This window comes from Lates calcarifer, linkage group LG11, assembly GCF_001640805.2.
Source record: "Lates calcarifer isolate ASB-BC8 linkage group LG11, TLL_Latcal_v3, whole genome shotgun sequence".
In the NCBI taxonomy this organism is placed as follows: domain Eukaryota; kingdom Metazoa; phylum Chordata; class Actinopteri; family Centropomidae; genus Lates; species Lates calcarifer.
In genome coordinates, this window is record NC_066843.1 from 264955 (window position 1) to 279033 (window position 14079).

At 41.2% G+C, this 14079-nt stretch overlaps 1 protein-coding gene across 1 annotated transcript in view; it reads left to right on the forward strand.

Moving 5' to 3' along the window:
• stx1b (syntaxin 1B) overlaps window positions 1-10616 on the forward strand; it is a 52250-nt gene extending 41634 nt beyond the window's left edge. Inside the window, exon 10 of the mRNA XM_018688123.2 lies at window positions 324-10616. Coding sequence (XP_018543639.1) covers window positions 324-404 — 81 coding nt within the window. The 3' untranslated portion in view covers window positions 405-10616. The remainder of the gene's footprint in view (window positions 1-323) is intronic.
• The last annotated feature ends 3463 nt before the right edge of the window (window positions 10617-14079 follow it).

Sequence of the window (14079 nt, forward strand, 5' to 3'; positions counted from 1 at the left end):
AACAACACCTGTGATTTTGGTCAAATATTGTAAAACTAAACGTCCTAACGTCCTGCCATCTGTCAGATTTTGACCTCTGGGATTTTTAACCTGCATCTTCTCTGAATCTTAACCAAAAGTCTGGAATTGTCTAAACAGAACCATAAAAACCACCATTATGATTTAGTCAGGTGGGAATAGTGTAGGAAAAAATATTAAAGATTTCAGTGAGACACTGACTTACCTTGGCTTATGTAGTATACTGTAATTTAAAAAGTCAGAATCAGATCTTGTTTCTGGAACAAACTGATATTTTACCCTGTGTCTCTCCTGTCGCCCTGCAGAAGAAGATCATGATCATCATCTGCTGCGTCATCCTGGGCGTGGTCCTGGCGTCGACCATCGGCGGCACGCTGGGCTTCTAAGACGCTCCGTCACCTGCCGCCGTGACGACCGACACCGACCGACCGTCTGACCGACAGCCAGCAGAGAAAAAGAAACACCAATGACGACAACAACACAAAAACTTGAAACACAAATGCAAGACAGATAACCAATCAGCTAGGAAGAGATAACAGTCCAATCACAGATAAGAGGAAACACCACGGGGTTGGGTGGGGTTCAAAAAACAAAGACAAAAAAAAACACACAATAAAATCGCCATCACATTATAGCTGACTTAAATACATAACATATTCAAAAAGAGGGTACAAATAGACCTACTATTTATTACAGATGTACATGTAAATGTATTGAACATATGAAGCAACACATGGGTTAGCTACCTGTAAAAAAATTATGGCCTATAATATATTTACTTGTTTGTTTGTTTTGCCTTTTTTCTTATTTTTTAACAGTTTCTTTCATTTTTCGAGAGTCTCCAAGGACAGTGATGGTGACTGCTGCTGGGTAGGAGTTCTGCAGGACACACATTCCAGAGCCAACCTTCATTTATTCCATAATTTCTTAACATTTATTTGCTAATAGACATTCTGAAACTGAGAATGTTTCAGAACACCACAGAACACGTCCTAAACTAGTGAAGGCTCTGTCAGAACGTTCCAGAGTTCTAGAACTCCTCGCTGCATTCTGGAGCAGAGTGAAGTTCCGGAATGCTCTGTGACTCTGGAACGTTCCGGAATGCTGTCTCGCCGGACGAGCACCCTCTGGCTTTGGTAGAACCAACTTTGTCCCTTTGTTTCTGGGAGGGAGGGACCGACCTCGCTGTTGGCTCAGCCACCTCTTTAGAATATCCCTCATTGGTCTCTCACTCCTGTCATTCACCTCAGTCAGCCTATTAAATTAGCTTAGACCGGCAAACCCCTACCTGCCACACACCTAAACCGAAAAGGAAAGAGCGTGACTCGCCGCCTGCTGAGGTGTTTTCACAACCAGACCACTGATTGGGAAAACACCTTGTGGTGGTGGTGGTGGGGGGGTATGTGTCTTTGCAACGTGGCAGGTTTCCACGACAACAGCCTCCCCTTCTAGTCACAGATATCCAACCAAAGAGCAGGGGGAGGGAGGGCCTCTGGTTTTCCTGCTGAATTCAATTGGCCAGCGGTAGAAAATGTGACGTTTGACTGACAGGTGAACGGTGGGAAAGAACAGGAGGTAGGACGTTTTAAAGGCGGGTGGGAGGAGACGGACAGTCAATCTATGCAGTTTAGATAAGAGGAAGACGACTTGTCCCGCCTCCCTCACCTGAGATAGCCAATGAGGATCGGGGAGTTAACGTTACCGCACACACCGATCGCTGTAAAAATATCGTCGTCACGGCCGGGTGTCATCTCCAAGCTGTCACGACTGTTCTTCCAGAAGATTCTAAAAAATGAAGAGAACACATTAAAAAGTAAAGAAGAAACATAAAGTGAATTATAACACGATAAAACTTACAAACAAGCCAGATAAAGAACCCAGAAGAAGCTGGCGTGCCCTGGTTACCTGAGTGTCGCGGTAATATTGTTGCTTTTTTCCGTTTTTTAAAGGGAAACGTTTGTTGCTTCGTTGTTCCGTGGTGCTGCTGTTTTAGTGCGTGCGTGACGTGTCCCGTGACGTATCGGCCTCATCATTTAGCAGTTACTGTTTAGTCCGTATGGTTTGATGCATTTGCCTGTTTCCTCCCTGCATCCTTCTTTTCTGCCTGAGTTTGTGTGTGTGTGTGTGTGTGTGTGATATTTAATTCACACCATTTGAATGCCTGAGTTAACACAGGTGCTACTGAACAGGAGAGGCTTTTCCTATTGGTGGATTTCCTCAGTGGAAGGTGGAACATGTGACACACACACATTCACATACTTTCACAACATAGCACATGCATGAACACCTCATGTACACATTTAATGTTTCACACAGACACACTTTGAAATTCTCCCCTTAACACACACACTTTAACTTCCCTGTGTTACACATCATGCCAATGCTAGTGTTAGACTGTGTTGCTTAGCATGCCGTAGTGTTAGCTTGTGTTACGTGTAGATGGTGTAGAAGCTGCTTGTTGGAGACTGACTGCAGGTTTCTGGTCTTTTTTTAAAGTTAAAGACACTTTCCATGTGTCCAGACCAGTGTTGGGGAAAGAATGAGGAAGTAAGACGAGCTACGTTCATTCTTGACCTTGGACATAGTCAAATGACTAAACACAATCTTAATATAAAGTTCACTTACTAGCTTTTTTCCAAAGTGTTTGACTGCATCTCATGGTCTTTGCAAATTCAATCTTCTGACAGTTATGGAGAAGGCTAGAAAACTAGCTGCTAGCTAGTAAAATTATTTTTGTTAAACTAGTTAAATTTCAACAGCAGTGAAGCATTTAGACACTCTGCAAACATGTAGCAATATACAGAGAATAAATAACACCCAATCTGTCATTTTAAAATGTATTTACTGTACATCAGATTGTTAGAATTAGCAGTTAGCAGTATGTTTGCACAAGAAGACAGGAGTACTTCTTTTTACATAAATGAAGATAATTATAACTTAGTAAAAAAGATGAAATTATGATGAAGTTATGACAGTAATCTGAGTAATGTGTTAACCTCAACACTGCTCCAGATTGGGACAACACATCATGTATGTTACATTTCAACACATATATATGTTGTAAAAGCATGTTTTGTTTCTTTGCTGATGATGTGATCTGTGTTGAGAAGTAATACAAACGTGTGCATTGTCCCAAACTGGACACTGGGTGTGTTGAAAACTACTACACAGTATTGTGACTCTGGCTTTAGTCAGAGGAGTTTTAAGGAGGAAGGTTCGTCTGTGTTCAGGCTCTGTGATACGGAGGTTTGTTGACTTCTGTTGAGGCCTATGCTGGACAATCCTGCACCGTCACACCACAGTCACTGTCAGGGTAACAACAACAACCACAAATACCACCTTAAACTCCACAAAGTCTACACTACACTCAAAGCAATAAAGTCAGTTTGTTAAAGTTCTGTTTCATTTGACAGACAAAGTGTTAGCTAGCTAGCTCACTGTGTCTGGATTCTGACCCAAGTTTAGAAGCTGGAAAGTTGTGATGTTGACAGAGTTGTTTTGTAAATAAAAAAAGGTCCTTACATTCATTTTCTGTGACAGTTGGAGCGTTTAAGCCTTCGGTGGACATAAAACTCTCCAAACAACTGTGTCAGAAAATACCTGGTTCACTTAACAACTCGTTCTGGAAGGCTGCGCTCTGACAGGAAGTTAGCATGATGTGGTGTTTGATGAGTATTGTTAGCCACAATATGACAAATAATACTTAAGTCACGCTAGCTGCTTTGTCATGGCTAACAATACTTCTGGCTGCCAGGGCAACATGTAGACTTGAGGAAATAGTTGTTGCTTTGTTGAATGTGTCGTGTTTTCTTGGGAGTCTTAGTTTATAGCACCGTTACCTGTAACGACTGTGACGCTTTGTAACCACTAGATGAAAAAATGGGGATTTTTAGCTTCAGGTTTGGAAGAGAGTGGAGGTAGGAGTTTTTATTTTAATCTTTGACTTCCCAAAACCAAAACTTAACTTCTTTGTTCACCAAAGCTTCGCAAACAGCCCCAAACCCTCCAAGCAGCAAAGTCCAATAGATGTTTGTTCTGATGAATTGTCAGTAGATTTAGAATAATTTAGCACTTTTCTCTGCTGTTGTGTTGTCAGTGTTCATGGCTACATTCTGTCTTTGAGTGGTTTCTAAATGGTTTTGCCATTTTTCGACGGTAGTAAAAACACTGAATCGCTCCACAAAAGGATTAAATATCAAATAATGTTCCCCCCTGTAAATCAAACCCAAAGTATGTTTGTTTTTACTTACTACATTTCCCAGGTGTCTTTAGTTAGAGTTCTGCTTCATTTTGGAAATTTCAGATGAATTCAGGAAACTAAATTGACGTACCTGTTGTTGGTTTTTAAATTCATTTTATCTCCTCCAATCACAGTGCTTCATCCGTCACCTGCCAGTTGCATCATAAAGTCAGTCCCCCCCCGTGAAGTCAATAGTTTAATTCAGTTGCTCATTCTCGATGGTCGATGGTTGTCAAGGTGACGTCACTTTCGTTCCGGTAGTCTTGCGATGGTCAGGCGGTGGTGATTGCAATGTGAGGATGCCGTTGTAGCACCAGCCAACTTGTTAACACTGACGTTTCTTTTTCCGTATGTGCATGTGTACTGTAAAGTTCCTGTTCCTGTGTGGCAGCCATCCATCAGGCCTCGCCTCCATCCTCATCCTGGGAAAGTAAACACGGACAAACATTGCGAAAATCATAAAAGCATTAAGGTTGTGGTTAATGAAACAACTCAGTGAAGGTTCGGAAGTTTGTCCAAGTATTCGGTCCCTGTCCTTTTGTCTTTCCTCTTCCCATTTGTGTTGTAGTTGTTTGATTGTACAAAAAGATGACGTTCCCCAGTAGACCCCACCCATCCCGTTGTGTGTAATAATGATAACAATAATAATAATAATAATAATAAAAAAAGGCATGCAAAGCGTTGTGGAGTTTGCATGATGGTGTTTTTGTACCCCAGCCCCAACCTGCCCTCCATATCGAGCACTTTACCGCTCATCAGACCTGTCTTTGGTTAGCATGTTAGCTAACTACTCATTCTTACTTCATTTTTTGAGTTAATCACGTGTTGGCGTTACTTGTTAACATGTGATTTGTTTGTAACATAATGTGGAACAGTAACTGGATTTTTGAAGTGTTTTGTTCAAGGAGGGAGTTTATATTTAAATGTGAAAGGCAAAATTTTCAAATATGCTACCGTCGACTTCAGCCATACTGCCCCCCCACCCCGCAAAAAAAAAACCTGATGTTGACCTCCAATCCTCTTGCTAGGTCACACACCAACATTATCAACTGATCTCTGTGCTTATTTGCTTCCGTGGTTGCATTTGTGTTTGTGTTTTTGAGGAGGAATTGTTCCTACCAATGTTAGTTGTTGTCTGAAAACCTCGACCTGTGGGTTTAACCTCCACCCGGCCTTGTGTGTGTGCAGCATGCCTCCCTTCCTCTTCAGTGAAACAAGATTGGTGCATAAATGCGCGAATGTGTGTATGTTTGTGTTTGTGTTTTTGTGGCGGAGCAGCACGAGTTTGTTTCAATGTGCAAAGCATCTGATCGCAGGTCCACGGGTTGCAGCTGTTTGACAATTTCCACTTATTTTTTTTTGAGATACAAGAGATCAGACATATTTATGAACGCCATGATCACTGTTATTGTTATTATATTAATTAAAATTCAAACCAAAGCGTTTTTGCCCTCCCCTCATGTGTTCTCAAAATGTTCGCCGCTTATATCAAAGAGCACAACGCAAGTCAAGTTTACACTGAGATGTTCGTCACAAATGGTTAAAAATATATATACTAAAAAAACACCAGATGCTACGGTAACTATAAAAACAAAAGCCCAGCCCCCCTGCCCACCACCAGCCCTCACTGCATGTTGGTCTGTCCACCAATCAAACCGACAAACCTTTCCGATAGTTATCTTACTCCACAATGACGATGTCTGCCTCCACCCCCCCATCCCCCTTTCCCTTTCCTCTCCACTTGTAGATGTTAGTTTGTGGTCTGATTAGTGGATAAATATGACACATAATCATCTGTGAAAAAAATTAGCATATGTACACTTCTCCTCCACTTGAGGCATATACGGAGACAATGGTGGTGCTTTCTTATTCTATTTATGAATTGCTGTTATTCTTGTTATTTTGGTGTCATTATTTTGTGTACAGCTTGTTTACCAGTCTGTGTTCACACCTCGGGATCAATGCTTGTCTGCAGGTTTGAAGGTTTAGCTAGCTAGTCAGTCCCAAAGGATCTCGTTTCATGGCTGACGGATCAAAGCCAAACCAACCAAAGCCTCTTCTCTTTGCATCTCCTCTCCACAGTCCCAAACTGTTCACAAATCACAATAACTTTCACAAAAATAACAGGTCATGTCAGGTAAATTACGACAAAGCAGTGCTAGCTAACGGTGCCTTGTCATAATTCTCCTCATTGTGATCACCGTGACTGTAATGTCACTGCTCAGTTCTTTTCAGGTGTTTGACTCTTTAGCTCTACTGCTTTCTGAAAGCACAACTATATGATTGACAAAAAACTATTACTCTTGCAAAACTTATGCTTACACTAGCATTAATGTTTATTTAACTCTCCAAACTTCAGACCTTGTTGCAAGCAAGCTAACATTAGTAAGCTTCCATTAGGGTTTGATTATCAGATGTAATTTTCGGTTTCAGTTTGTTTTTTCACATCATTTGGACTCCAATCACTTCAGCTGTTTTCCATGAGGGGCATTATTTTGCACTAACCAATCACTATCAAGTTACATATCTGTCCTGAACAGTTAGTTAATGTGTTGATTTTAGAGTTGTTGTTGCTGTAAGGTCTGAAAAATGACCTGCGCGGCTGCATGTGACGCCATTAATTGTGTAATAAATTAGAGATGTTGGGTATTTTAATTATATAATTGTGTTTCCAAATTACTGTTGAGCATATGCAATAGAGATATTGTATCTTGAACTTGAGAAGAAATTGAGGAGTGACAAACCATCATCGCCCAGTAGTGAGCTAGCTAGCTCCGATAAACCTACAGCGAGCATTTCCCAGTGTGTGAGAAAGGACTGCAGCCTTGTCAACTAAAGTCACATATATAGGCAAGAAAATATATATAAATCTTACACCAACATACTGCATTTCTCTAACTGTATGTATGTGGCTCCGTAGCCATCGCTTCTATTGGCTGTGTACAGTTTCTGTCAGAGCGGGGGATGGAAAGCAGGAAAAAATCATCTGGAGAGAGTTTGGGTGCGACACCAAGACTCCAAAGATTGACTTACCTTTAGCCGTTAGCTATTAGCCTGTGTGTGGAAGTAACTCGCCGTGTTGTTTCACACACGTATTAAAAATTGACTCCTTTAGTTTTTGGTCACTTTTAACATGCTAAACGTGAGTGGACACAACGCGCTCTGCAGTTATTTCTGCAAGTTAATTTTTCAGTGTGAACCAGCAGCGCAGCATCTGCAGACCGGGGTGTCTGTCTTCCAAGTTTGTACTCAACAGACACCGAGTTCAAAGACTGTGAGGATTCGAGTTAGTCGTGCTTTTTTGTTCCTCCGTTGTCGGACAATTAAGCTCTTCTCTACGATGATTTTTGTCTTCCTGAAACAATTTTCAAAAACCAAAACCTGTTCAGTGCCCTGCTCTGGATGATGATAAAATGAAGACGTTTGTTTTGTCGTGGCTTCGATCTGCTCTCGGCAGCAGGAGCAGCTGCGGCTTGATATTTAATTCTTGTTTCTTGAAGATGATTTATTTGAAGCTCCACCCATACGTCTTTCTGCTCTCTCATCATACGAGACAGTATTTGGTTTTATCAGTGTTTTTTTCCCCTAGCGGGAGGGGTGGGAGGGGTCAGGGGAGGGGCCATGAAGATAGGCCACGCCCACATGGTCTCTGCCATAGCAAGTAGGAAAGACACTTAAATAACATTGTTATTATCATTATTATTATTGTTATTATTATTATTATTATTATTATTATTATGACCATAAATGACAAATAAAAATGCAGTAAAACATTTGCAAAAACCCAGAGGGAGAACGAACGGCTTCACACAAAGTGATCAAACATAAAACTTTAAAAAAGGGAGGTCATGATGATTCTATAATAGCAATGATTTAAAGAAGTACAAAAGGAGTTATGTTATCATAAATAATAGTAGTAATATTGAATATTGAATGCTCGCAATTTTGTCAAACTGAAACTGGATTCTTTGTGTTATGTAATTATTGTAAATAAGTTCAAAGAGAGAAAAAATGACTTGCATGTCTATGTATAAATCTACTGAGATATCTATTCCCGTCAAAGTTGACAAGTAGTTCGATCTCTGTCCTTTTTTGTCACCTTCGCTTCTCTCCCCTCAAATATTGCTCGTCCTCACCTCCACCCCTCAGCCCTCCCATCTCGACAGCCCTGTTTCTTCTTTTATTTGTGGCCGAGAGACAACAACAGAGAGAGAGAGAAACATAGCTTCCAGCGTCCTCATCCGCCATGTTCAGTTCAGACGCCGTGTTTACACCAGCCTGTCCGAAATCCTGTTTTCACACGTGTAGAAAGAAGAGGTACGACAGTGTTTTTAGTTGTCCAACGTGCATGCAGCGCTGTACCTTTTCTTTCGTCGCTCAGGTCTCCTTATGTCTGTCTAATAGACAAATCCTGTTTGTTAAAGACAGAGATGAAAAGATCTTGTGTATCGGCGGGTACTCGACAACGTTTTTTTTGCCTTTGTGGTGTAAACACAGCCACAACCACACCTGCGTCCATCACCCCAGTTCCAGAGGCTCCACCCACTGGCTCCTCTGATGAAAGTGCTTCCCTCCATATTAGGAAAATTAACCCCGCCTCCAGGGCTTTATAGGCCACACCCCCGATCACTCCGGAGGCCCTGTTAACGGTTTTCCGATCTCTCTCTCTCTCTTTGTTTGACTCTATGTCTCTCCGCCACACCTAGCCAGCCAAACTACACACCTAAAACTCAGACTCTTGTCCTGCCTGTTTTCCCCAGAGATTAGCCCACACCCTGTCCTGAAATGAAAAACAGTTAGTACCCACATCATGAAAAGCTAACAGTTTGAACAGCTTCTACCCATCAATTGTGTCAGATTTCCTCTAAAAAGATGTGAAGATTATTGGATGAATATCATTTTGTTTTAAGCTGCTTTTAGAAGCTGAAAAAACAGATAAAAAACCTTTATCTGTAAAAACAGAAGATCTGATTTCTAACTAATATCGTCCATGGTTGTCATGTGAAAAATCTGAGTCCTGTTTCCCTAAGGCGTCTTTAGGCAGATGTGATCTTAGTCCTATTGTATTTCAATAGGCTACGTTCATCAGGCTTTTGGAAAACAGGAGTACAGACCGTCCTGTGTTTCTGCACCTGATGTACCTTAAAACGCCACGATCGTCGTCCTCCTACGTGGCTGTTTCTGTTGTTTAGTCCCTGGCAGGTTCCTGGAGGAGGTCTTGGTTTCAGTTTCTCAAAGGCATTGAAGCACAACAGATCCATTGAAGGTCAAACAAAAAGTTGGGTCTTGAGGTTTTTGTGACAAACTGAGTTACTTGTGGCTCTCTGGAAACAGTCTTGTGGTTCCGGTCAGACAGTCGGAAGTGGCTCAGGTTTGTTCTGAGGATATTTAATAAATTAAAGCAAATTTAGTTTGAACGCAGCTTCGATGGGTTTGAGGAACATGGTCCTCCCAGAGTCGCCACCACCTAATTTTGGGCCCGGTCTCTAGCCTCACACAGGCCTACCGTAACAAAGCGTGCAATATACAGAGAAACAAGGGCTTTCTTTTTCATGCAGAGGCGTTCAGGCCCGGCCGACGAGCTCAGGCCTCCTGCAGGAACTACACTGACAAAAATCACACGTTTTAGACAAAATTAAAAACCTTCTGCAGCTTCGCAGAGGAACGAACCCTCTGTTTTTAGGGAAGACGGACAAATAAAAGGTTGAAGCCATCTCGGGGGAAAATGGCAGGCGAGAGACGGAGACGTGAGGTTAGAAAAAACATTTTCCTAAAATTAAAAAGAAAAAACAATGAAACAAAAAGAGGACAGGGCCATCGCTATTTAGATGCAACTTTGACCGGAAATGCAACTTGTGTCCCGTTTTTTTTGTGTGTGTGTATGTGTGCGTAGCGTAATGTAAAAGCGATCTGTCCCCCCCCTCCCCTCCCTGCCCTCCCCCCTATTAAAAAAAACACCCTGCCCACCTCACCCCCCCAACCACCTTCCCTCCCTCCCCTCCAACCCTGTCTCCCCCTCCTCCCCCCTCTCTCGTACTGCTGTTGGCTGTTCTGTTTAGTTCATGTGACGTGCCAGTATTCCCCCTCCCCCTTCTTTACCCCATTTGCCTCCCCCCTTTCCCCCTCTCCCCACTCCACCCCCACCCTTCTTCCTCTCTCTTGCTCTCTCTCTCCCCCCTCCTCCTCTCCCCTCTCTCTCTCTCTTCATGGATCTTTAAGATGACAACTCTATGCAGATGCTGTCTTTTATAAGTGTGTCAAAATTTTAATTTAAAATAAAAACTTAAAAAAAACAAACCCTGACAGACATATTGAAATGATAACAAAAAATGAATAAAGAAAAGGATTGTTCAGTGTACTCTTGTTGCCTGATGGGATCTTTATTGCTTTAGTGTCTTTTAATCACACTCACATTTTTTTTTAATTTTTATTAATTCTCCGCCTCGACACCAGCACAGAGGCACAATAAAAATAAAACTTACTGCAAGAAAACTCTCACTTTGCTCCAAAATCTCTGTAAAATCAAAAAGACCAAAGTGTTTCATTAAAGCAACATAACATAACTTTACAGAGCAGCAGCGCCCCCTGCAGCCAGGAGTGGTAATTAACTCTGCTTGACTCTGAGTCTGAGCAGTTCAGTGGTTTTCATGACCAGAAAACAAAGACTGGAGCTCCGACTGCTTAGTCCTGCTGTCTGGACTGGAACACGACCAAAACATGGAGTGTATTACCCATGATCCTCCTCTCCTTCTGGAGCAGGAAGTGTTGTGGCTGTAACTCTGTTTCTGACTCTTGATAGGCGTGACAGAAACAGAGGCAAAACACTGACGTTGCTTTTCAGCTGCTGGTGATTGAAGGAATGAAGTTTGATGAACTCACATTAAACAGCTGCTAATGCTAACGTTAGCAATGCAATGACAGCAAAAACTTACATATAGCACCTTTAAACTGCTGACCTGCTCACTGAAACTACATTGAGCAACAGCAGGTGTTCGGGTCGTCTGTGCAGCAGATTATTACGAGTGACGGTTACGTATTGTTGTTCAGCGACCTCTAGTGGTTGTAGTAAGTATGACGGGAAGTAGATGATGTAGTCAGTGTTAGGAGGAGGTTGTGGTGGATGGAGAACTCTGTTCACTTCTTATTTGTTAATTCATGAACGCTGAGACAAATGTAAAATGTAAACATTGGAGTAGAAGCAGAAAGTTGCATTAAATGGAAATATTCAAGTCAAGTATGACTAAATGTACTTAGTTACTTTCCATCACTGGTCTTTTGTTGTTTTTATTTCACAACTAAGAAACTGTTGCATCTTTTGAGTTTCCTGTCCTTCAACAACTGATCACACTGGATTTAACCAATCAGAGAGAAAAAGGAGGTCAGTTCATCCATTAGAGAATATTACTTACATGATGTGAGTGAGGCCTGCTGTCTGCCTGTGTTGATCCATCAGCTCATTAATAATTCATAAAGATTTCCTGTTTGTTATTAAGTGAAAATCTCCAGAGAAAAGTCATTTCCTCTGTCAGGAGAAGTCCAGCTGTGACAGATGTGTTTCATCTCCTCTGTTATGTAACGTGTCTTTGAACGCCTCCTCTGTGTTCCTGCAGGTGAGTCAGGTATAGACACGCTGAGTTCACCTGAGAAGTCAGGAGCAGCGACGTCACTCAGCTCAGACTCTACAGGAAGACGTTGTGTCCTCACTGCAGGGACACATCACAAGTAACTAAGTATAAATTCAAAGTACTGGTACTTTACTTGAGTATTTCCATTTTAAGCAGCTTTGAAGCTGAAGTAGCAGCTGCTCTTACTTCATCGTTGATTCACGCATTTCCTGTTCAAAATAAATATTACCAAATGAGGACTTTTCAAAATAAGAGTTTCAGCTAACTTTCTCAAGAAAAAAAAAATCCCTCCTTAATTAAATTTTTTATCATTAACATTTGACCATTTTTTCAGTTTCTTGTCCAAACTCTTTAATTATCACTTTCAGAGTCATGAGTTTATTTGGTGCTCGAGTGTTTCCAGATTTAACAACATGAAAACAACAGAACATCACAGATGTAGTTCAGAGAAATACCTTCGCAGTCTGCAGAGTCTCAGCTAAAGGTGTCAAAGCTGCTAAAAGTAGAAGTTTGAAGCTGAAACTGGGCAGAGAGATAAACTCAGCAGCAGGTTTTCAGGCTGTTTTAGCTCTCGGCTTCACACCTTAGAGCTGCTCTCACTGTTTATATTCACACACACTCACTTTACACACTGATCGTGTCGCAGGTTTACTGTCGTTGAGGTGAAACTCGTCAAAGTTATCTGACTTTATTTTATTGAGGCAGGTTGATGAGAGACTGATACAGTATCAGAGTGAAAGTACTTCATGTAGTTTAAGTGTCAGATTACATTAACAGCCAAGATCTTGGGTAATCTTTGATGCTAACCTCTGTATCTGTTGTCACCTGGACTCAGGTATCAGTCATGTCTCCACCGCCTCTCTGTCAGATTTTACTGCTCAGCTTTGAGGCCTTAAATGACCTCCTGAACTCCTCTCTGACCTGTTGACCTGGTTTGTGCTGGTTACTCCGAGGTCACATGATCGGACGGTATGGTGCGTTCCAGTTGTGCTCGGAAGTCAGGATATCTGAGTTCCTTGTCAGAAGTTTCAACTGGAATGACCCCTGAAGTCAGATTTCATTTTATTTGCCTTTATATTATTTTTAGATTATTATATGTTTACATTTGACAGCTAATGACTTCATTAAGATGAACTGACACAGTTTCCTCTTCAGGAGCCGTGTGTTTTTCCTCCAGATCATTTCTGAGCCCATCCACCCGACCTCTTCAAAAACAAGCGTTCCTAAGGAAGGGCTGGTTTCCAAGGCAGAGACAATAAATCTCTGCAGGAGCAGCCTATAGATTTAGCCGCAGCAGTCGGCTGTATATACAGGCCTATACGGGCACACATGCCTTGTAAAACACCGACCGACCGGGGCCCCTCTGCTGCAGGAAGAGGGACGACTCACTTCATCCACGTCAGCCAGAACCTCCGATCTGAAACCTGGAGGTCAGACGAGCCGGTCCTCCCACTGAGGATCAAACCAGAGGAAGCAGCAGGAGAGAGAAGATCTGTGGGAACAAACAGGAAGGAAAACATGACAGAAAATCAAAAGTTAAAACAAACTACAATAATAAAATACTGCTAATACATATGTAACCCTTATAATGCCAGGAAAAATAAACTATGGTAAAGATTAAATTAAAAATACTTAAAATTAGTCAAAGGTTTATGTGAGTCGTGATTATTTTGCCTCTGTGGACGTGTCATTCTACGCCCTAGTGGAAAAAAAAAAGCGAGTATGTTAAAATCTTGACCTCTATTATAACTTTGAATTAAAGTCATTTTGTCTTTAAATAGTTTTGCGTTTTTATCCTTAAAAGTTTTTAAGGATAAAAGTTTTGACTTAAAGTTTGACTTAATTTATGTTTAAATTAAAGAATTTAAACTTATAAACATATTATTAGTACTCTTCTATCATTTTGATGTGTCTAATGTTTTCTTAGTGAATAATATAATAATTGACATTCTGATTTGGACTTCAAGTCTTAATGTGATTTATTATTGTATATATCTCATATGTATTTGTTTTTTTTTTTGTTTGTTTCTTCTTGTCATTAATGGTCTTCCATACATAGCTTATAATTGTCAATACACCTAAAATAAAGCTGTGCACGATGTTACGTAACCATCAGGAACAAAATCTCTTCTTCTTTTCATGGCTGGAAATCAGAAACTGATTATTGATTTAAATGTTTTGTCACAGTAATGATCC